At 39.9% G+C, this 23,636-nt stretch overlaps 1 protein-coding gene across 1 annotated transcript in view; it reads right to left on the bottom strand.

Moving 5' to 3' along the window:
• The window catches only part of HGFAC (HGF activator), a 31,812-nt gene extending 10,646 nt beyond the window's left edge, over positions 1-21,166 (bottom strand). Inside the window, exons 1-5 of the mRNA XM_010183301.1 lie at positions 21,099-21,166; positions 16,398-16,511; positions 15,209-15,340; positions 14,164-14,274; positions 1,087-1,261 (exon numbers count right to left, since the gene is read on the bottom strand). Of these exons, the coding sequence (XP_010181603.1) occupies positions 1,087-1,261; positions 14,164-14,274; positions 15,209-15,340; positions 16,398-16,449 (470 nt within the window). The 5' untranslated portion in view covers positions 16,450-16,511; positions 21,099-21,166. The remainder of the gene's footprint in view (positions 1-1,086; positions 1,262-14,163; positions 14,275-15,208; positions 15,341-16,397; positions 16,512-21,098) is intronic.
• Between the last annotated feature and the right edge of the window lie 2,470 nt (positions 21,167-23,636).

Here is a 23,636-nt window from a genome sequence, read left to right as displayed (position 1 = left end):
TCAGAAAAAGATTAAAGCACTTTCAGATTCTCACAACTGAAGAAGCAACACAGGTTGAGTCATCATCTGCCAACAATGTTTCTAAATTAGACTATTTGAAGAAGAAGATATCTGCAGGATTATATAGTACAGCAGAGATATCCCCAGAAATTGTAACAAGCTGACAAAAAAGTGAAAAGCTTTTTTCTCAGCTCTACAGAACATGAACACATCAGCTCCTACACCATTTTATTCTTTGCATTTCAAATCTGCAAGTGAATATTGTGCTCAAATGATGCAAATCGAAGGAATCAAGTTTTATCAAACCATAAAATATGTGCCTGATAAATTGTCGTGCTGTGCTGGGACACCATAAATCTCATACTCAAGTGCTTGAATCAGGTCCAAGCCTTGGAAAGAAAGCCCACTGGGGCTAAGGAAGGGTGCAGGAACTGTTTATTATTAGTTTGTGTTAGGTACAGAAGAGGAGCTACTTTCAGCATGCATGCAGAATTTTTATCATCATACAAATTAGGAAGTGCAGTACATTTCGATTTTCCTGAAATACTGGTTTAATTTACAGGCAAGGAAAAAAAAAAGACATCATCCTATAATTTATGAAGAAGCACATGAAGTTTGCCATTTCTAGGATTTGCTCATCTCCAAGATGAAATTGAAATATTTCATTTATTTGTGGATATCCATTGATCTCATGAAGACCTCAGAGACAATGGGAACATAAAGTGACTGAGAAGAAAACACAAACCTGTGTATCACAAACTATTATTTTCATCATAGCTGAACAGAAAACTTTAGCAGAAATGTAGTTTATTGTATGTGAGGTTCTATGAAAATTGAAACACTGGGAAATCTTACTTTGAGATAAATTTGCTTTGGAAGAAATTGAGGAAAGAAATTTGACATCCTATTTCAACTTCATTGAAGTATATTGCTTTGATTCTTCATTTTCAAATAACTTTTCACTTTTGAAAATATTTCCCTTTATGTTCTGTATTTCAGCATTTAAGAATTAGAAATAAAAAGTTACCTGTTTTGACTTGGCTATTCGTTATTTATGAATCCAGGGGAAAAGAGAACTTTTCTCACCTGCAGTAAGAGAAGGGCCCCAAGCCCAGCTCTATGGCTTTCTCCACACTGTCTACATGAAGCTCTTGGTAAAGCAAGTCTGAATTCCAGGGCAAGCAGCTGTGTCCAGAAATGGTCGTCTTTGCTGTACCTCTGTACTCTGTGCCATTACCAACATAGCACCGATGTCTAGGAACTGGCAAAGGATAAGACACTGGTCAGGAATCAGTGCTAATTACGTGTTAAATACTTACTCCACAGCTGAGGTCCCAAATAAGAGCCAGTGGGCCCAATTCTGTATAGCACCTTTCACTGGAATTTGTTGCATCAAGAGAGGATTTTTTTTTTAATCAAAAAAACCACAAGCAGTTAAAACTTTGGTTTACAATTAGTAGTGACTTATCCTCATTTTACACATGCACAAATAACTATTCAACAGGGAGTATGGCAGAGAATTAGACCTGAAATTTGTACTGCATATGGAAGATTTTAGTCAGCAATCTGCAGCAATATGGCTGGGATACCTCCTGCCTAATTTTAGACACAACTGAGCTCATCACTGGAGACTCCCTTTTCAGTCAATTAGGAGAAACAGGCATTTCTGGCACCAAACTGATCCAGCTTGTTTGAGGTAACTTTTTAAAGATGAGATTAATCTTGCCATACACTCTTGACTGTATTGACAATAAAGAGAACTTAATCAGCTCAGATAGAGATATTTGTGCTGTAAGGTAGTGAAAACAATCCTGTGCTTCCAGCAAGTGCTTAAAAGGCCTGATTTTCTAAAATATTTCTTTTTTTATATATAACTACACTATACCCACATACATTTTATATAGTTATATAGCTACATATTGCAAATATATAAATTCCACAAAAATTTAACTAGTAGGTTGAATTTTCTTATTCAAACCCCATTTCTTTGTCATCTGCACATGGGTTATTTCTTCAGAGAAGTCTGGCATATACATATTCTATGACCTGTATACTCAGCTGCCAAGATCAATCAGCAGCGCATACCAGCATTATGGCTGAAAAACATATGGAGATGCATTTGTATACAAATAGCTACACTGAGCAGAAAGTCTACACCTTCTTAAAACACAGCTCAGAGTATCCCAAAGGAAACACAAAACCATCTAATGTACAAAGGATTAGTCGTGACCGAGCCAAAGAGGTTTCTTATCCCAGCCATGTCAGTGCGACTTATCCTTGACATCTGCAAGACTGGTGGAACCTTCTTCTAAACTTATGAACATACTTAAATACATAACATCGTGGTATTTATTGACTGTTGAAAAACACACTGCAAGAATGATCTATCATACCACGCAGTGTCGACAGCTATTGCCAAAGATCTGTTTATTTTGACAGAATAAGGCGACACATGAACCGGGGCATATAACCAGCACAACAATGAACTGCTGATGTCAATTATCCTTCCAAGTCACCAGTGCAGCAACAGACCTCAAAACCACAAGGAAGCATATGGCATAAATCTGGGAGCTGGAGGTCAAGAAGTTTGGAGCAAGAACTTCGGTGTGAGTTAGCATACTTAGCAAAACTGGCTTTCTAGCTTGGCCTGGCAAACACTTCTGAGATGGTGACAACACTTTCTCCCACCCACCCCCTGAATCAAATTCCCTTTATTTCAATAACTATGAACATAACATTAAATCAAGCTCATATTGTTGCAAACATAATCTAGGAGCTCACAGAAAATAATTTGTCTATCATTTGTGTTGCTAGCAATAGTAACCATTTCTTGGCAGCCCTGCCATTTGTTTTCTGGGCAAGTTGCAAGTTACGCTGCTCTGTTTGCCTGAAACAGTACCATGAAAATACCACCATCACGCTGCGTGCTGAATTCTTTCATTTATCTAGGGAAGTGCCAGGTGCTGTTTTTGTTTGTACTGTATTTATTACATTCAGAAACGATTTAGAGTTGACTATGTTTATGAGGGTTAAACAAGAGATTCTTTTCAGTGCAGCACCAGGGACATATTTGCAATACCAATGGTTTGGACATCTTGCAGATGGTGTTTACTAGTTGTGTTCATCTTTGTCAGGTTTAAAATCCAATGCATCTCTGTTTCTTCAGGTCTGCCAGTCATTACTAAGGCTGCCAGAAAAATTTAACTAGAAAAATTTGGCCTCTTTCTAAATCATCCCTCATGTTCTTCTCCTGTAACTAAGAAGTTTGGATTGTTTATTACATTTGTTGAGAGAAAAAGTAATATCAGGCATTTTTTTGTTTCCTTTTTGTTTCATAAGGAGTATTTCGGGTACAGGAGTAAAGTGACTTAATCTCCTATCTTGTGCAGAAGCATCTAGGTTAACACACATTTTCATTAGTAACTTTCCATCGGTCTATTCTCCACTCCAGCAAACTTTATTTGACTGGCTTGCAGTAGCCAGTACCACCGTACCAATATCACTGCTCATTAAAGGGCACTTCATTGTGTATCTAAGGCCGTTAAGAAGTATATGCAAAGCCTAATACGTTTAATCACCTATAATTCAGGACAAACAATTGCAGCTATTGCAATTGTATAGAACTTTCACTTCAAATACTTTTTTTTGAACTGTTACAGCACTGAAAATAATGTCTTTTTCCCTCTTTGTCAGAAACAGTGTGTAGGTGGTCCACTTAGCAGCTCCTAATGGATGCTCTGACTGGGAATTGTTCGTTCTCAATTCTTTATAGTTTCTGCAGCTTCTCATAACTCTGAAACATATTTATTTTCTTATGTGGAAGAAAGTAATGGAGGGCATAATATATATTTTTTTCTTGTTCATTCATTTCCCTGCAATACTGTCAATCACTGTGTTAAGAGTAGAAATGACCTAAACTTTCAGATTATGAAAATTCTGATGCAAATGCAGATTCAAGTTATTTTGCAGACCTATGCCACTATCAGGACTGTTAGTTTCTTTTCAGAAAAAAAAAGTCATTACAATTTAAAACTAGAAATAATTTCCTGTTATGTTTTATTTTTGAAATCCCAGAGGTTTAAATAGCTCACGTAAAACATTCTAGTTGTGTTAGGATGGCATATTTTATCAGCATGTCACGCCAATTCTTTACCTCTTAATTCTCCAGTAATGAGCAATTTCAGGTCTTAAAATTAAAAGCAACCTGAAATAGCAGTTATCCAATCAGTTCTAATTGCTAACTTCCTGAAAACATTTCTTAAGACTTTTAGTCACCAATTCTTGTTTCAGGTTCTGTATTTACATACCTGAACATTTTTATGAGTTTCTTCTGGAAATATTTCTGTAGAAAATGATGTATCTTTCAGATTTTCTTTCCCCCAAAACATCTCATCAGCAATGTTCATAATGCTCTTGAGCTTTGACTGTATGTTACTTCCAGATATGCATAAAGTGTTTCATACCATTAATAAAAATACATTTTCCCCCTGATAGTCTTAATTCTGGGATAGAACAGTTTGAAGTAAATCTGTCATTCAGTAATGCTTTGTTTTATCCCTGACCAACCTCCAATGCTTTTATTAAATACAATGTTAGATTAATTTCTATATCAGCTGATGGCAGGAAGGGAGTGGAGGGAAGAAGAGAAGGACAAAAGTCCACTCTCTGTTTATAATTGCCTTTACAAGAGGTCTTCTCCAGTGTCTTAATTATCAGTTATCCAGATGGAAGAGCTCTTCAGCAAATCATAAGCTAAAGTGAACCCTTGGTGGAATTAGGAGAACGTGCTCTGTCCAGAGCTGCCCTGGAGCACACGTCCGCTCCTGCTGCAGCCTCAAAGGCTTGAGTGCCTGCCTTACATCCCCTGCACTGGTCAGAGAGAGCACTTCAGCACTTACTATGTAGCAGCTGCTTTGCCAGGTAGGGCATCCATACCTCTCTGAAGCCTTTCTACTACATCTGTCTCTGTATTTCCACCTGATCCTGTTATCCTCTGCATAAGCTTATTGCTTACACTGCCTCAGCATTACAGGATGCTCTCCAAGGTGTCTTTTTACAAGTCGCGTTTCCTTCCTCTATGAGCTGAGACTTGTCAGGTGCTTGCAGAAGGGTCCAACTTTTCTTAATTATCCTAGAAGTTCCCTGATCTCCTTTCCTGGGTAGCCATGATATCCCCTCAGGGATGAAAGGTGTGAAAATCTTTGATTTCAGGGAGCTGCAAGTGCAGCTGACCACTAGTCTGAGCTGGCAATAAACGTGTAACAGAAAGGAGTCTGGAGGATCTGCACAGATTGCTCTTACAGGCACTTCACTTCATTGGAAAAGCACTGAAATCCCCCCAGGTATTCTGAAAGCAGAAATTTCTGTGCAAAATGAAACAAACACCATGCAGAGAGCTTGGAAGGATGTGCACATTAACCTAGCACCACTCTTCATCATCCTCCCAGAAGAAAATCTGGTTTATCTTCAGAGCAAACTCTCCCTCCTCATACAACTGAAAATCTCTGTAAATATCTATGAGGGTGGCCAGGTGGGCACAGAATGCACTGAAGAAAGCAGTTGATATCTTTTTCACTTTTCAGTGATGAGAAAGTGAAGTCTAATGCATAGGGGCCGGAGATTGCAGCAGCCCCAGGACTGGGATGTTCCTGGCTTGAAGCAAACTACTTCCCATTTCCATGTGTTAATACCTATCTCTGAAAGTGAGAATAACAGCACACATTATAGCTTTTAGAGCTTGTAAATTAATGTACATAAACTACAACCGATATATAGGGGAAGCTATATATCTATACAGCTATATTTCTACATAGTTCAATCATACATTTACAAAATTTATCTAGATTTCAATACTTCTGTTTGGTCTTATGATTGTATACCACAGCAGGTAATGCATGTCACTGATTTATAACAAATAATTGATTCAAATAGTTGTGCTGCTTTCTGGTTTGTTGAATAGCAATAAAACCTCCAGACTGACAGCACTTAACACTGAAATAAATCCCCGCTGAAACCATAGCCTGATTATGAAATACATAGTCTGCCCGAGCCAAAACATATACAGAAATGTGGAAAAATTGCCATCCCTTTCTAATGAATTAAAGCTAATAGAAACTTACTATGTAAAACAAGGATGGATTTAGGACTGGGAAAATACAGTGATTTATATAGCACAAAAAATGTCTTTAAGTTACATCCTAACATAAGGATAGCACACTCCATTCACTGAAGCTGGACTTATTTTTTAATATATTTCTTCTTCAAATTATCTTTGTACCTTCACACTTGCAAATATTTAAATCAACTGAGATAAAATTAAAGAGATTTATGCTTGTTATAAAGACTAATGTGTCTTCTGAGAAGTTTAATTCTTTCATATAAAGGTTTAAATCCAGAAATCTATAAATTCTGCCAGTATTTTCTAATAACCTAGAAAAGTAGTATCCCAGATAACAGGAAGGGCTGGCTTTTTTTCCATTTCAGTTTTCTGTTGATTATCTTAAATTCTAGCACAATAGTTATGATTTACAGGGTAATAAATGCAATCAAATAGGTAAGTATATAGAGCTAAAAGGAGCAATGTGTCTAGGAAATAGGTTGTCAATAGGTAGGGGAAAGAAATTTCAGCAGCAACAAGCAAATCTTGGTGCTCTATTACTCTGACAGGGAAGCAACCTGTTGCATTGGACTAGCTTACAGAATTTTCAGGAGTATCTCAGTGCCTAATTCATAGTAAAAGCTTTCATTCTTTTGAATACACCTGTAAGTCCTTATATGTTAAGAATATGACCTGGAAAAGTCTCTAGATAGAAAAAGAAACAGACCATATAGCAGTTAATGACTGTCAGTGGATGAGCATTTGCTCTGTAGAGAGCCAGTAATGAGAGGTCTCTGGAGCACCTGGGAGAAAGCAAGCAGTGAGAGAAGCCAATAATGCAATAAAAACTTCTGCACTAATCCAAGAGGTGAGCTGAAAGCCTGTGAGCTGCTGTACCACATTTACCGCATCTTCCCTTCAGCCACCTTCCTGACAATTATACAGCAAAACAGATTGCATGGATGAAGAGATGTCAGTCCCTTCGCATTTGAAGACAAGATGTGCCACTACAAAACATAATTAACTGACACCACTGTCATGTCTCAAACAAATAAAAACAAGATTAAAAACACCTTTATGGCCTTGAATTAACCTGCAGTCAATAACTAACACTGCTCCCAAGTCACACACCCTCTCATGAGAGTAGGGACTAAACAGCTGCTTCATATTAGCAGCTGCTAATATTAATCATATTATTTTAAACTAGGATTGCAACTAAGACTTGTCATCTAAAAAGGCATCACTGTAGGAATGCAGAAGGCACCACAGAAACCTTACTGCCCACCAATATCTGAAAGAAAAGCATTTTTCTTTTTAAATAAGTCCTCTGTTGATCTCCAACATACTCCTATCTCTGACTGGAGAAATCTTTGCCTATTCCTTGGTGTTTGCCTTATCATTCAATCCTTATAGAGTTAGTCCTCGTTATATGGTATATTGCTGACAGTATAGCTCATTAGCTTTCTCCTCTCTGTTCCACATTTGCCAAGTTGTTAAGTGTAAAAGACTAATTCATAACCTCCACACAACTGACATCATCTACCCGGGCTTGTGCAAAGCATTTGACACTGTCCCAAATGACATTGTTGTCTCTAAATTGGAGAGACATGGATCTGATGAATGGACCTCTTGTTGGATAAGGAATTGGCTGTATAGTCACACTCAAAGAGTTGCAGTCAACAACCTGATATCCAAGGGAACACCAGTGACAAGTGGCGTTCCTCAGGAGTCAGTATTGGGACCAGCACTATTTAATACCTTTGTTGGCTACATGGACAGTGGGATTGAGTGCATCCTCAGCAAGTCTGCTGATGACACCAAGCTGGGTGATGTGGTTGACATGCTAGAGGGAACAGATGCCATCCAGAGGGACCTGGACAGGCTGGAGAGGTGGGCACATGCCAACCTCATGAAGTTCAACGAAGGCCAAGTGCAAGGTCCTGCACCTGGGTAGGGGCAATCCCAAGCACAAATATAGGCTGGGTGGAGAATGGTTGAGAGCAGTCCTGAGGAGAAGGACTAGGGAGTGCTGGTTCATGAGAAGCTCGTGAAGTGTTCAAGGCCAGGTTGGACAGGGTTTTGGGCAACCTGGTCTAGTGGAAGGTGTCCCTGCCCCATAGGAGGGTGGTTGGACTGGATGAGCTTTAAGGTCTCTTCCAGGAGAAACCAGTCTATGATTCCATGATATGGTGCTCCCTTCTTCATTTGTGTTTTTTCTGTATCAGCCAAAATCTTTATTATAATTCCTAGCTCTATAAAGAAACCTCAGAGACCAAAGTAGCATCTCTATTATTGCTGACATCTATCATCTCTATAAGTGACACCTTATAATTATCATTTTCTGAAGCCATAGTTATCTCTAGTCACCTGTCCACCATCCCCTATATTAGCACTATCTTAATGCAATGAATCAGAGGTGGGTTCTCAGCAGATAAGGCCATGTTCAATCACTTCATCTTCTAATTCCTCCTACCATTTATCATTTCAGGTGATAGTCTACTAGACCCAGTTTTTCTCCATGGAACTCCAGCATTATTTGAATTCTCTTGAAATAAATCAAAATCTGATTAAAATCCCTACTATTTCTGCAACAGTGCCCTAGGCTTTCTCTTCATTAACCTTGCCTTAATAGCACTTGCCCTCAAGAAACTTCACAGGAGACCCGTAAAATTTTACCCCTACAAACCATGTAGTCAACTCTCCAAGCCATCTCTAACCATAATGATGCCTTTTTATCTGCTATTACATCCATTCTTCCATAAACATGGAGGAATACTAACATTAGTCTTTTCCGTCCTAGTTTTATTAGTAACTCCGTTGTTCCATGTATGCAAACAACAAGCATCTTCTCAGCCCCTTCCACTCTTAGTGGCAGAACAATTTGTCCAAGCTCAGTGGGGGACTGACCAGATGAATACTCACTTGTCATTGTCAGCCAACTGACTTTGTTATTATACTTCATCCTATTTCTTTTTTTATCTAACTGAGATTCTAGAAAATAAAAAAAATTAAACACTAATGCGAAAGCATTCTAGTAGATTATAGCAGAACATTGGTAAACATAAACCAAAAAGTTAAGACTCATTATCTTCTTCTCACTGTCTTTTTCAGAAGAAAAATATTTAAAACTTTCCCTCCAGCCTCAAGAGCTGAATTTCCTTTACTAAAGTATCTTTTTTAGTAGAAAATGGCAAACATTCTATTTCAGTAAAGCAACCACTGAAAAGGTGGGTTTGCTGTCTTTTTCACTTCTTTTATTACCTCAAACGCCCACAGCTTAACCCCCAAAGATGTGGCCGAGAGGATTTTTCCCCCAAGATGAAATTATATATTCAGCTATTCTGTCATCTTCCTTTTCTAAAAATCTTCAACCTACTTCTGACATACAACAACACATATCCTTATATAACCATAAGCCTTCCACAATTAGCATTCCAGCTCATACTTTCTTTAAAGCTATGGTTCCCCTTTAATTCCATTAGCCATAGCCTAACTAGGAAAAAAATCCACTAGAATCATAGTTTTCAAAAATACCTTCAACAACTTCATACTTCATCATGACCAAAATACTAGCAAAAACATGGCTACTTAAACCTTACTCCAAAGAAAACTCAAAACATACAATCTTCTGTGGAGTCCCCCCAGTACTCTTAAGCCTACCATCTAATGGAACCCACAACCACAGTGACATGAATCCAAACAGGCTTTCCATGTGCCACTTTCTACTTCTTCATTAGTTTAGTCACGAAAAGCACCAAAATCTGCCAAAACTCATCCACCTGACTGCTTTATTACATGACTACTTTATTTTCACAAATAATTTCCACAAGAACACACCCTGAACTGTTGCTGAGTCCTGATACAACAAATGGGCCATAAATAAGCCCCACTGTACCATCCAATGGTTAAGGTAGTTCTACACCCTAAAAATGACAAGTCATGGAAATACGTAACGTTAAACCCCACCTCAGTTATCCACATAGGACTACCAGCTGTTCCTCTGATCAACAGTAACACAACAAAGCCACCTATAGACACTCAGTACTTCAGGAAAAGGCTTTGCAGCTAATTAAATAGAACTAAGATACCCCACTAACATTCCCTCCAATAAATCAAGAATAAACCTAAAAATACAAATGAGACCTCCAAATTTACTAACAACCCACACTCCAAAACAGACCAAAGTCTGTTAATAAGGAGAAGGAAGTGCTTTTACCCAGGAAATGAGGCAAAATATTTATTAGTTTCCACTTGCATGTCAACGAGACTGATAATGTGAATGCAGTGGGTTTTCAACCACAGAAACCCAAAGGCACCAATCCCTTAAAAAATATTTCTATATGTCCTTCCTTCACCCTCCAACTCCCTTTAACATCAGCTTAGATGCTTGTTATCATGAATTATCTGTCCTTTGGACAGATAGCTCCTCCTCTTTCTTTAGCTGTGTGTCCCTCTGTATTCACCCAACACCTCCTCTGTCATGGCTCCTCTCTATTCAAAGGAACATAAAATGTCGACATAATTTTACAATTACATATTTATAACTGTCATAAGTTATCACCTCACATGAAGGTAAATATTTCTGAAGTTAAATACCTTCCAAAAAATTCCCTCCTCACTCTCTATACCAACTTGGGCCAGAGATAAAATACCACACTCGCATCCTTCTCAGGTTTCACTTCTTCCTCACATTTATCACTGTCAAAGTGGCTGGGTCTGGACCCTTTTTGTAACTTTCTCTGTACAGTAAGGCAACTACTGCTATTTATGGTTCAATAATTAATCCTGAATTTTCACTTAAAGCCTGGATTCAGAGCTCTCTCAGCAAGAACTCTGACTCTAAAGTGAATGCAGTTACTGTCTTAATACAAAATCTTTACTTCTGACAATAAGTGCATGTATAAGTGCAATTAGTATAAATTAAACTTAATTAAAACTGGATCTGTGAATAATTTTAAGCAGCATCTTTTTGGTAGGAATTTGTTGGTGATGTATCTAGTTTCCTCCAAATTAAACTTCACTGAAATCTTATGCATATAAACTGTGTTAGAAGATTTTTTTTAAATGGTAGTTCTTTCCTTAGTAGTTTTCTTCTTTAAGGGCTAATGTATTACCACAAAGAATAGAAATCTATCTTAGAAACTGTCTTCTGTGTATTGATCTCCTTTGTTATAGATATCTCCTATGTCAAATGTATCACCTCCCAAATTATCTTTTAAGTCAGCTCCTAATTTGCCAGTAGCTGCATGGCCATCATGATAATGTCTTGGCAATATATATATATACACACATATATAATAATTGTTTGCGTAAGAATTATAAGATCAGTGAAAATATGATTTTTGAGTACTGATAGGGACCTCATAGTCCAAAAAAAGAACCAGCTAATGGACAGATAAATAAGTATCAGTAAAATCACAAAAGTTATGATTATTCTCTGTTTTATTCACTGTTCAAAGTTGGGGAATGAAATTACGAGGCAGTAGGTTTTAAGCTAACAATAGAAAATACCGTTTCTCATCACATCTATTTAAATTCTGGAACTTCTTGACACGACATGTTGTGAAAGGCAAAAGCATAAAGGAGTTCTAAAGAGTTCAATCTAATTCATGAAGAAGAGTCAAAGGTCTATCAAATATGATGGTCCAGCCATCTGCAAAGAAAATCCTCAACCAGGAGAAGTATTTCTCAGTAATTTCCTGCTATTTACACTACTCCTCAGTCATCCTCCACTTTGCTAGCACTCGAGTCACAGTAGTACTTAGACTTGTGACCTGACCCAGGATGGCAGGGTTTATTAATACTTGTGAGTGTGAGGTCAAGATAAATTAGCTGGGTTTTCATTAGAAACATATGAAGACTGGCTATTCTTTGTACAAGACAAAGCCAGAGGACATCAAAGAGACCTCAAACACATCACAGCCCAATAACATTTTGGGGTACTTACTGTTTATTAAATTTTGGGAGGTTTTGTTTTGTTTTATTTTGTTTCATTTAAAAAAAAAGAAGACAACATCTTTGCATCGCAACTTGGGTTTAAGGTTACCTCTATAAATGAATAACCTTGAATAAGGTATACTTTGGAGACAATGTAACTTGCTCTGAATCTATCGTTATAACCATAAACTATTCAGACTAAAGGCTAACCTCACAATTCAGTCCTGTCAGACAAGGGAAACCATACAAGACAGTAAAAAAGGAAAAAATAAAAAGAAAAAACCCAGCTGCGCTCACAGCATCAAATTGAAGGGTTGAAGAAAAAAATAATCCAACTTATTTAAATATCAGTTTTATAACTCCAGGTGCTTTCACCAGAGTGCCACTGCCCTCGCAGGATGGTACTACAAGGTCCGCAGATCTCAGCACTAATTTATTTGCATTAATTTAAAAATACTAAATCCTGGCAAAGAGGTTTCTTTTTTCATTTTTAAACTTGTTCGCAGGGCCCTGACACATAAACGCAATCCTTCAGTTCCCATTTTGTGTGAGGGTGTTAGGCAGCCAAACACAGATGGATTGTAAGCATCTAAAGCTATTTGTTTAGCAAACCAAATGCTTGCTTTATTATTTTCAAGTAATCAAAGAGCACCTGCTTATTCCTTGTTCTAAACTAGCCAGACAGAAACCAGTACTCCAGCTATAACACTGTCATCCTGGTATTTATAACCCAGGCCATGCTGGGTGGATGTTTATGCACAGCATTGCTGCTTTGGGCAGGGAAAGCTGATAATGAAATGGGAATCTGAAAAGCACTTTTATGTGAAGGTGAGCATTGTGCAGTCCTCCCTGGGATGCCAGGTCGCGTCTGTGCCCTGCACATGCAGCTCCTCACTGAAATCATTGAGGCAGCATTTGCAAAGCCTGGGACAAACCCCACTAGGGCAGCTAAAGAACAAAATACCAGAGCTACCTCATCGTTCCTTAGGAGAGGCTTAAAAGAGTCACAAGCTCATTTTGCACAATTCATCAGGTACCTGGTGAAAGAAGTTCAGGACCAGTTCATAAGCAAGTCGGTTGCCAATTCACCCGTGTTATTTGTTATTCCAGCTGTATTGCTGGTGTCCCAAATGGATTGTTTTTTCCAGCTTGAATAGCTGGCTAGATTTGTTAACCATCAGAGTAACACAAAAGAATATCAGATACCAATTCTAGCGTTCATTACCATGTTTTTTACCCCACCACCCATTTGGACCAATTATGTGCCCACTAGAGCTACCAGGAGTCTTGTCTTCAGTTCTGATAAGCCCTGGGATCTGTGTGCTCAGACAGAGGCAGTAAGTGAGTTGATGGGGTCACAGGTTGGTGTGACTGAAGGTCTATTATAATTTATGCCTAAAACCTGTGGTATCTGAAAAGTAACCACTGATATCACTTGAGTATTGAGCATGCAGGTAAACTTTACGAACAGATTAGTGAGAAATGGTAAATCTACTGGAAAATTGTGATAAAAACCATGTAGCATCTAATAGGAAGCAATACAGAACTAACACGTAGGCACCAAAAAACAGATTTCTCTGCACTGATCCACTGGTGCAAGTAAGGATTTTTAAGTAAGCTGCACTGGGCTAAATGTGCTATTCATTTAAAGTACAAGGTAAGCCAAACATAGAGAGTGCATTTTATCTTTATGTACTTCCCACGATAATCTAGAGCTACTAAATACAGTCAGCTGCTAGATTTTGTCAGAGCGTAAATCCTGATTTTAAGAGAGGACAGTATAAGGACGCATGGATCTGTGGGGAAGCGTTTGCACTAGGGTACAGCTCTGTGTCTGCTCCTACAAAATCAAAGGATGCACTCTTTTTATGGGTATGAGTAATTGGATTAAAGATTCTGTGCTTAATTTTCCACAGAGTTAAGGACATGAACAAATATTTTTAGAATCAAGGTCTCGGTGGTGAACAGTGTGTTATGTTTTACACTGGAGGAATACATTAAACACTTGGTCTGTGTAATTCTTCAGTAATTACAAGAAATGTCTCCAAAGGCAGAATACAACACAGAGGCAAAAACCACTCCGATGAAAACTCCAAATTCTCTGCCTGGTGGTAGGTTATTATACTTACCAATATTGCAATACTTCCCTGCGTAATTTCCTTTGCAATCACATACTATTTTCATGTTGAAGGCAACCATTCTACATTCTCCACCATTCATGCAAGGATCATGAACACAACCTACAAGCAGAAACCAAAGATCAAACCAAAGGTACAAACTGTTCAAGACAATCAGTCCATTTGAACTTGCTTTAGTACACCTTCTCCATGCATATATATTTCTGGGGAAGTTTTTCCTTTTTTACTCATCTCAGACCTACACTTGATATAAATTGAAGAAAAGGAAACTGTGCTGATTTCTTCCTACTGAGGTCTGTCTCATTGTTTTTCCTTTTATTGGATAATGTCAGTGTAGCTATTGAAAAATATTGCCAATGAACAATAGATTAAATGGGGGTGGTGATTATTATTACTACTGGTGATGGCGGTGGCATTAGCATTTCTTTCTGTACAGAGGGTTCTGCCAAATCCAAGTTTGCCACTGAGTTGCATTAAAATTTATAATAGCGTATGTAGCAGGGAGCTTAGTTAAATATTTAGGATCTCTGACTGGGATTAAGTCCTATCAAATTTCCCAACTGTCCCATGGACTCCCAGTGTCCTAGAAAGCCACCAACTCTTTGCATGCTTTAGTTTCCAGATCTGTAAGGTGGGCATAAAAGCACTTACTTATTTCAAAGGACTTTTTTACTCAGCACTGTAAGTTACTTGCGAGTCCGGGCAGGGTAAAAGTCAGCCAGACTGAATCACAGAATAGCCATACCAGAGCTCATATATAGGTGAGGTACATGGCTTGCTTCCCACCATCTCTCCTTCCGAAAGGGAGGTGCTGTGCTGGCTTCATCAGACAAGTGACAACCCAAAACACATGCCCTGCAGCTGGCTGGCCAGCAGTGTCAGGCACCTGGGAGCCCCAGAACAAGGAGGAGGCTACATAACATAAGCATCACCCTGGCCAGAAGAGGATATGTTGGGCCAAAAGTAATGGGGACTCTGTCTGCCCTTTATCCCACTCCCTTCAGGCCAATTGCTGTAATACCAAATAGCGCCTTACTTCTGTGTTCGACACTCTGGCACTCGATCTGGCCGTTCATGCATATGCATTGCTCCACAGCTCCATGTTGGACTCTTGACCAGCTCATGCCCACATCAAAGAACTCATAGAGACTGCTGTCAAAACATTTCTCTGAAACACAGTTTAAAAAACAATACAAGATTCCTGATGTTATTTCTTGCAAGGAATGGCACTACAGTCTCCATCATTCCCTGCACATCCCTTTTTTCCTGTTGAGCAGATACCTGTTGATGGTGCTTCTCAAGTAAGCCAGACTCCATAGTATGGAGGCACTAAGCCAGCAGCCACAAGGAGCTGGAGGCAGAGGTGGCTTTCTCCTAAAGCCCTATGAGCATTACAGCATCACCGCTACTTAAGCCCTTCTAGGAGTTTATTCATTGAACACAAAAAATAAAATCAGTGCTATATACTTGTGTCTGTCCCACTTTACTGCGTCATCCACAGATGATGGGCTGTGCTATAGACAGTGAAACACCAGGACTGAAAAAATCTCCTTTGCTTGCACAGAGAGAGAATTCTAGAGCTGCTGACAAAAGCCGTCATTGAACAACAGCAAATGCAACTGAAAATCCGCAGTAAAAAACCTAATACCTCACTTCATGTGCAGCAAATTGGGGTGACACCACCATAACACTGGGAAAATAACCCAGGAAAAGCCTTTTGGCCTGACTCTCCCCCTTTGGAAGTAACTACACTTAAGATGGAGTAGCTACCCAGGTGTAAAGCTGACATCACAGGAAAAGTCATAATAGACCCATGTGTGCGTATACATAAGCAATAAAGCATCACCTGAAATGTTGTTGGTTTTCCATGTCTCTCTGCCCCTACCTACTGGATGATTTTATTCGTGCTTTCCAACCATGTAAGGGATATTCAGATCTTAAAAACAGCAAAGGGAGGGGAAGAGGCTCTTTGTGTTCCCCATAGCTTAATACCTCACTGGCTCAGAGGATGTTTGGATTTATAGCTATATAATTGAGTTATTTTCAGCTGTCCTGTCAGTAATGGATTGTCTGTCGTAACCATTTGGCAATCCGCCTACACAAACATTCATGCTGCAGTGGTCTCCCCCATCACAACAGCACTACCTATTCATTAAGTAAACATTAATGAGCTCTACTTACTGCTTGTATTTAATGTTGTAACGCCCATGGAATAAGATACTTACTTATCTGACAGTCCTTGCCCGTGAATTCCTCGGGACAGGTACAGTGGTACATCCTGTGGCCATGAGTGAGAGAACAGGTCCCCCCGTTTTGGCAAGGGTTGTTTGTGCAGTGATCTAGACAGGCCACATAAGAACTTGTTGTTAATAGGTGCCAGATAAACTCTGTTTTGTTGTGTTATGCGTTGATTTGGTTACATCAACCATTTTGGTTCAATGCACGATGGTTTCAGTAACACTTATTAATATAAAACAATGTTTATCCAGCCAATTTGCGTTGGTTTTGTTTCCAGCTGTATAGCAGCTATATTTATCCAGCTTTTAAAAACCATGTAGTAAATCACTGAGCTGTACCTTCTTCCCCAGAGAAACTTGGCTGAAGGTGGTAGGTCCAGGCACGCATGAAGTTGCCTGAGCTGCCGCTGTGGTGAGGAAGAAGATGGGACAAATGCCCACAAGATGGAGCTGTGCCTTTACACTGGGGAGGGAGGGCTGCAGCTCTGCCTCTGCCCGGATTGCTTCATATTTCAACATCAGAGACTGGGATAGTGCATCTCTCTTTCAAATTACACAAAGGACAACTCTCGACAGAAGAATTTGTCATGGATTTTTTTGGATTATATCTAAAACTAATGGGCATCTGGAACAAAGGAAAAAATGTTACAGCAAAACAAGGGCACATCCATGTAACTCAGGCCACAGAAGATAAAACTGAACCAATCTCATGTCTCTCTGATTTTTAAAGAATTTTCTAAATCATGGGAAAAGAGGGTGGGAGAGGAAAGGGTGTGCCAGGGCAACCCTCTAACTGCTGCCATGGAAGCTTTACTTGGCAATGTGCAACGCGAAAGTTGTAGGAGTCTTGCTGGCAGCCAGTGTTCCTGATTTCAGGCAGTGTTGAGGGGCGTATCTCCCCTGAAGTCAACCAACATCACGCTTTACAGCCACTGCAGAGCTGGCCCAACAGCTTAGACAAGCATTCAAATTCTCTTTTTTAACACTAACCAAACTCTGCGAGAGCAACTGTAGAGTTAGTGAATGCAGGTGCTCCTTCAGCTAGAGTGTGTGCATCAGATGCAGTACATAGAAACACCAGCATATACATATGGAGCTGAAGCAAAACATGAAAGGTATATATTGATCTTTGCTACAGTGGCATATATGTGAAGGTTCCCCTGCACAGATCAAAATATTTACTTCAGTAGAGAGTGGTGTAATTGATACCAGATAAAAGTCCTGGGTGTATTCACTGTTAGTTTCATTCCAGGATAACATCAAGGGAAAGCAAGTAAAGGCAGTGATGTTTTTACTGTTCCTGCCATTTGATAGTTATGAAACTTTTAGTGGTGTAATGCTTTCTCAAATGAAAATCCTGTGTTTCCTATTCCCATCACATTCAAACCATGACTTTGTCTCCAAGCCATCTTATGGTACAGAGGTGTTCATATTATTTGTTGTACTCTTGTTAAATCTGCAAAGAGTACTTCCAGTCTCTCACAATATCCCACTGACCACTCCAGCCAGACTTTCCCAGGGTATCCTGCATCCCTCCCACCTTCCCCGAAGTCCAGGAAAAACTCTTTAAGGGATCCTGCCCACCATTAACTATCCATTAACTGGGGAGTGCCGAGTCCCTGCCTGCTCAGCCAATGTGTAAAGCCACCCAGCAGCATCTCCCCACCCTCATGGGTAAAACACTCCAAGCTTGCCAGCAATCACCTTGACTTCAGCTTCACCTCTCTGAGGTGAACAAGGAGTAGCCTTGTCTGGCCCATCTACCCCATCTTCCCACAAAAACTTTCTGTTTCTGCCACCCACCTTTCCCAGAACCAGGACTGCTCTTCCCCAGAGCCCCTCCTGGAATGATGCCTCTTCCTCCTGCCTGCGCAGCCCACTCTGCTCTACTTCTTCTTTCTATATCAGTCCAAATGTCTCTTAAAAAAACCTCACTGTCTGACACTTTTCTCTCAAGTCTAGACTGCCCTGGGGTTTTGGCCATTGGTCCAAGATTTCTGGACATCCGGAGCACTAGTCCTAACAGACTGCCCAAGATTTGTAAATTCCATACCTCCCTCCAGTAGAGCCTTCATACCTGGGCTTCACTTTGTCTTGGAGCTAAAGGCTGTTCGGTTAAACTTTCTCTTGAAGTTAGCAGATGTATTTTTCTGGATCAATGCCTCCAACACTTGCTTAGAAGTAGTTTGTAAGCAGCTCCAATGGTTTCAAGTCTACTCCCCACATACACATGGTATTCTTGGCCAAGAAAGCATCCATGCTTCAGCCTTTGCTCTCTAGCTGCTTGTTCCCCATCCTGGTTCACACACTTCTCACCAATCTCTCACTGGCAACAGATACACTCTTGCCCCAACATTCCATTTTTTCTTGTTTTTCAAGTGTATATAAAATGGTTGAGATTACCTTAAAGACGTGATATTTTAGTAGATTTTTTTCTCAGTTAAATAGTATATTTTTCACATTTTAAAGAACAGAATTATTCAGTTTGACTGCTTTTTTCTTCCCCAATAGGTCAACTTTCCTCTGTTTGCTTGAAATTCCCTTCAGCCATTATGCCACTCCTTCCTTTCAACCTCACCATAAATCCTTTCTCTTTAAACTGTGGCTTACAATCTGTTAAACCTTTTACAAGTCCAAACACAGTGCCTGCTGATAAAAATAAATAGATTTATGTTATAAATAAACACCTAAAGACTTTTTAATGTAATTTTACAAAATTCTTAATGCTTCCAGCCATAGAGTCTTTTCTTTGCAACAGTCAACAGTGATCTCTTCCAGCTACTCCATCTTTTTTTCCTCTTTCCTTTCCTCTCTCACACATATAACTATTTCTTGATAAAAAACTGTAACCAAGACCAGCCCTCATTGGCATTAGGTTATATTAACAACAATACCCCTCAGCAAGCAGCAGGCAGACAAGATGGTTTTCTTGTTGCAAACCATCCTATCCGACAGTGTGGTGGGTATCAGGCAAAAAAGAGCCAGAAAGCCCCAAAAGGCTCATGGGCAGCGAGCTCTCTGCAGAGGTGACTGCTTGTGGGGCTGGCAGGGCCACAGCAATGGGCTGCACAAGGCACCCCCAGAAATGCAATGCTAGGCTTAGAGAGTGCCTTCTTCAGCTACTGGAAAAGCTTCCTTGAGTCAGCCAGCCCCCACCGTCCCAGTCTGTGTTTCACTGGAGGATTAAAGCAGTCAGGAGTTTCCACTTCCAACACTTTCAGCTCTGGGAAGGCACTCACTAATGAGTAAGCGCAGTCCTCATAACCTGACTCTTGCAAGCATGAGCTGGCTATAAAGTCTACATTTGTGTCTGACATACTTGCATTACAAAGGCAAATGCATTGCTGCTTGTTTTGGGGTTAGGACATTTGTCTCTGATCTACTGTTAATCTGTTTTAAAGCCAGGCTGGAAAACAATTTAAAGTTGTTAAGTTTAAAACAATGATGCTGCGAACTGCTTAATTTTAGACTCTCGTCATGATTCAGCTAACATTGGCTTTTCAAGTGCTCTGGTAGATTGTAATCAGCTTGGCAATGAGTGTCCTGACATGACAGAGATCTTCCTGCAAGGTGATGGTGGAAAATGCCCTTTGGAATGTGGGCAGTGAACATCTGAGGGCATCTGGTCATATCCCGCAGACTAAATAAAACAGGTCATGTTTGAAAGTAGTGCAAAGGAGAAAGAGGAACATGGTCAGCATTTAGACATAGATACAAATAAAAACCTTAGGAACATCAAGTCTGATCAGTGCAACACCCGACTTTTCAGTGCTGGTCTGTCACTGTATAAATTGGGAATTAGATACATACATTCCTTAAAAAATGAGATGCCCCAGCATCCAGCTTGTGAAACATCAAGTTGAGGAAACAGAGACAAGCAAGGGCCAACCATTGAGGTACTGCTGAAGACAGGGATGCACGTTCCCCAATTAGTTGCTTGGGACATGATGCTTTCACCCAGCATGTCAATAACAGCGACTTCTATAGGAAGGAGAGTTTGCCGCAGACCTTGGCTTCCCATTTTAGACAGACTTTCACAATGAAGTAATTGTCGCACTGGAGTGTGGTGACCACATGAAGCCACAGCACTGCTCAGCTAAGTAACCCTTTAGTTGTGCCTCAGTACTCCTGCAATGAAGGCAACTGTCCTCCTGTCTTCTCTGACACAGTCCAAAGCCCAAGGAAGTCTGATTTTGAAGGGCTGCTGAGCCCTTCAGCTCAGCAGATCAGGGACCCTGAGATCTCAAGAAGGACGGCTGGAAATGATGGCTGTGTGATGTACAGGGTGTGAGATGTTTCTGTGCCTTCTGAAAAATTAATGGTCAAAGAGAGAGAAAATGTAGCTGATTAAAGAGGGGAAAACTAAAAGGCACATCCAAGCCATGAGTGAGGACAAGACGATCACCTCTGTGCTTGGCCCCAGCAAGAGTTCAGATTTCCATGTTGGCATTACCATAATTTCTCTCCATGACTTCAAGTTAGTCAACAGAGGGTGAATTAAAGACTGTGTGATATTCAAAGTCCAATGCTATGGTTATGCAGAGTCACAGAGATCCCAGAAATAGCTAATGGGAAGGCTTGCTTTGTGTACATCAAATAAAAGTAGCACTGAAGGCACCATCCTGCCTTACTGCAGGTGGCAAAGCAGCAGCCAGGTTTCTGGAGCAAGTTGCCAATTGCTCGTCGTACCTGAGTGGTCTTTGGGCAATGAAGCACAGTGTCCCCAACTCCTGTCTCGATCATAGTTATGTGTTGTTGAACACCTGAAAAGAATTAAAGGTGCAGTTTAGTGCAGCTTTAAACAGCCTGGACGTTTGCACTGAAGCTATATGACCTTCATTCTTTAACGACCTGGAAATTCATACTTCTTTTCCTAATTAGCATCTGTTTCATTCAAAATGTCTTAACACCAGAGGAAAAATATGCTTTTTTTCTGTTAAAGATGCTCTGCCCTGTTCCAAATACAGATGGGTAACAAGATGTGGAAGCAGGACCTGAGATCTCCAGTGAATCCTCCAGAAAAACACAACTTTCTTTCTATTTCTAAGATTAGAAAACGAAAGACAGAAATAAAAACCAAAACAAAAGCATGTAAGTTATGTCTCCTTTGTTCATCACAAAACAAGCAAAACAGGACCCAACCTATTTTTTATGTCTGTCAGTTACTACTACTAAGCGACCATAGAGGGACTTTTTCCTGGCTTTCTGTGGCAAATGTATTTTGCACTCAGTTCCTTTAAAGTGTTTCTATTTTTTAACTTGCCAGACAAAAATGAGGAAATAACTGTCAGAGGGGGATTTCCAACTGCACAGATAAAACCTCTCCTTTTTGCAGAGCTGAGGGCTGAATCCCGCACACCACGCCACCTATGGGAATCTACCATGACAAACTTTGACAACGCTTTTATCCACACACTTTCCTTGCCCTCATTACTCTGTTACATCCAAGACCCATAACTCTCCAAGGAGCACTAAGCTGCTATTCTCTATTTAGAGAGGTAGACTTACAGGCTTCCCCAAGCCCACACAGGGAGCGTGTGACTGAACCGAGGCTGAACCTTGGAGGTAAATGTTGTGTTCCGATTCACCGTCTGCCAAAACATTGTCCCTAACCAGTTCTATTGCAGCAGAGTAAATATCAGTGGCCACTGCACAGTAAAATGAGTGGCTACATGGTAGTGGAAGAAATAGGAATTTCCTTTGATTAGTGAGCCTGATAATCTATTTTTATTACATATGTTTTTATCATACCTTGAACAGTTGTGCTATCCAATATTTTTTCACCCTAGGATGCCACAAGCTAGATTGAAATTTTATTGTAGAGCATGTATACCATTTTAACTGGCCTACTTTACTTCTTAATTAGATGCTATGTGGTATTTTAAATGCTTTAATTCCTATGGAGCATCTGAATAAGCCACACATATTAAGTTTGGTGACCTCAATTACGTAAGGTGCACAAAAAGAAAGGTGCTTGGTAGTCCAGTGCAGATTAACTTGACATGCTCTTAAAGAGGCTGTTTTCTCACAGGCATTAAGGACCATGTGATTCTGCTGGGAGTTAATGGAAATTTCTCTTTCAGTGGGAAGTGGATCGTGCTTTTTTAAAGGATGGTCTATATGCATGAGGATTAAGGTGAGCAGCAAGTTAAAAGTGGTTCTTGGGGGTGCACTGCTTGTGCTAATGTTGGCAAAACCACCTCTACTGAACACTTTGTGCCCACCACGGTGGGTAAGAAGAATACAGACATTCCTGACTAATGGAATGATGGATTCAGCAGAGCCACGCTATGCTGAGCAGCATGGGAGAGGCAAAAGGAAAAGGCCTCATATACATCTAAAGAATTCAAGCTGACTCTGATCGTTAAGGGAAAAAAAACAATTTACATGCAAATTAATACCCTCTGGAGTCTGTCCAGTAGCAGCCAGCTTCTAAGCAAATGGAGAATTCAGGTTTTCCCCTCTTAAATGTTTTTTGTCATCAGAGACCCTGACAGACGCGTCTTCCACCAGCTTTCCAGAACCTACTGCTCCTCCCCCAATACCCTTCACAGCCAGTCCCCGCCTTCCCTATCTCCTCACAGTGACTACGAAGAGGTTGGTCCTCCCCTGTGATGCCAGGCTTCCTTCTTTGTGCCAGACTACTTGCACATTCACATAATCCTTTTATATTTTTTGCCACATATCTCTCACTTTATGGGAGAAGCTCAGACTATCCTCAAAGTTATTTCACTAGTCTCTCTCATTTTCTTTTTCAAACCTCTTCTTTGCTGGGAGGCTTACCAAAAATGTGATTACATTTTGGTCGCATGGGATGTTGCCTCCTTCAGCCACACCAACAAAATGTGCCTATTATTTCTTTGTACTGCTTGTAAATGGACCCACTCTCTAAATTTATGAGATAACAAATGTCTTTACATCAGCCTGTCACATACAATTGTTAATAAAAAATGAAAACTTAAAGACACAGATACTGAATTACACCAGAAAATTCCACTACTAGGGATTGATTTAAACAACATTTTAAACCCATGTGTGATAAACAACATTGGAATAGATGGACAAAATGGTGTATCACCTACCTCATGAGGCCTAAATGGTAGGCAGGGTAAATGAAAAGCAAGCTTTTTGCCCATCAGGAACACTGGGAGCCTGAATAATAGGACATTTTGGAGGGCAAGCAAAGCCATTCTGGTAGAATCACAGAATCACAGAATGTTAAGGATT

The sequence above is a fragment of the Mesitornis unicolor genome, unplaced genomic scaffold (genome assembly GCF_000695765.1).
Source record: "Mesitornis unicolor isolate BGI_N332 unplaced genomic scaffold, ASM69576v1 scaffold21764, whole genome shotgun sequence".
NCBI lineage: Eukaryota > Metazoa > Chordata > Aves > Mesitornithiformes > Mesitornithidae > Mesitornis > Mesitornis unicolor.
The sequence above is the reverse complement of the archived record's forward strand: the minus strand, read 5'-3'. Positions and strand labels throughout refer to the sequence as shown.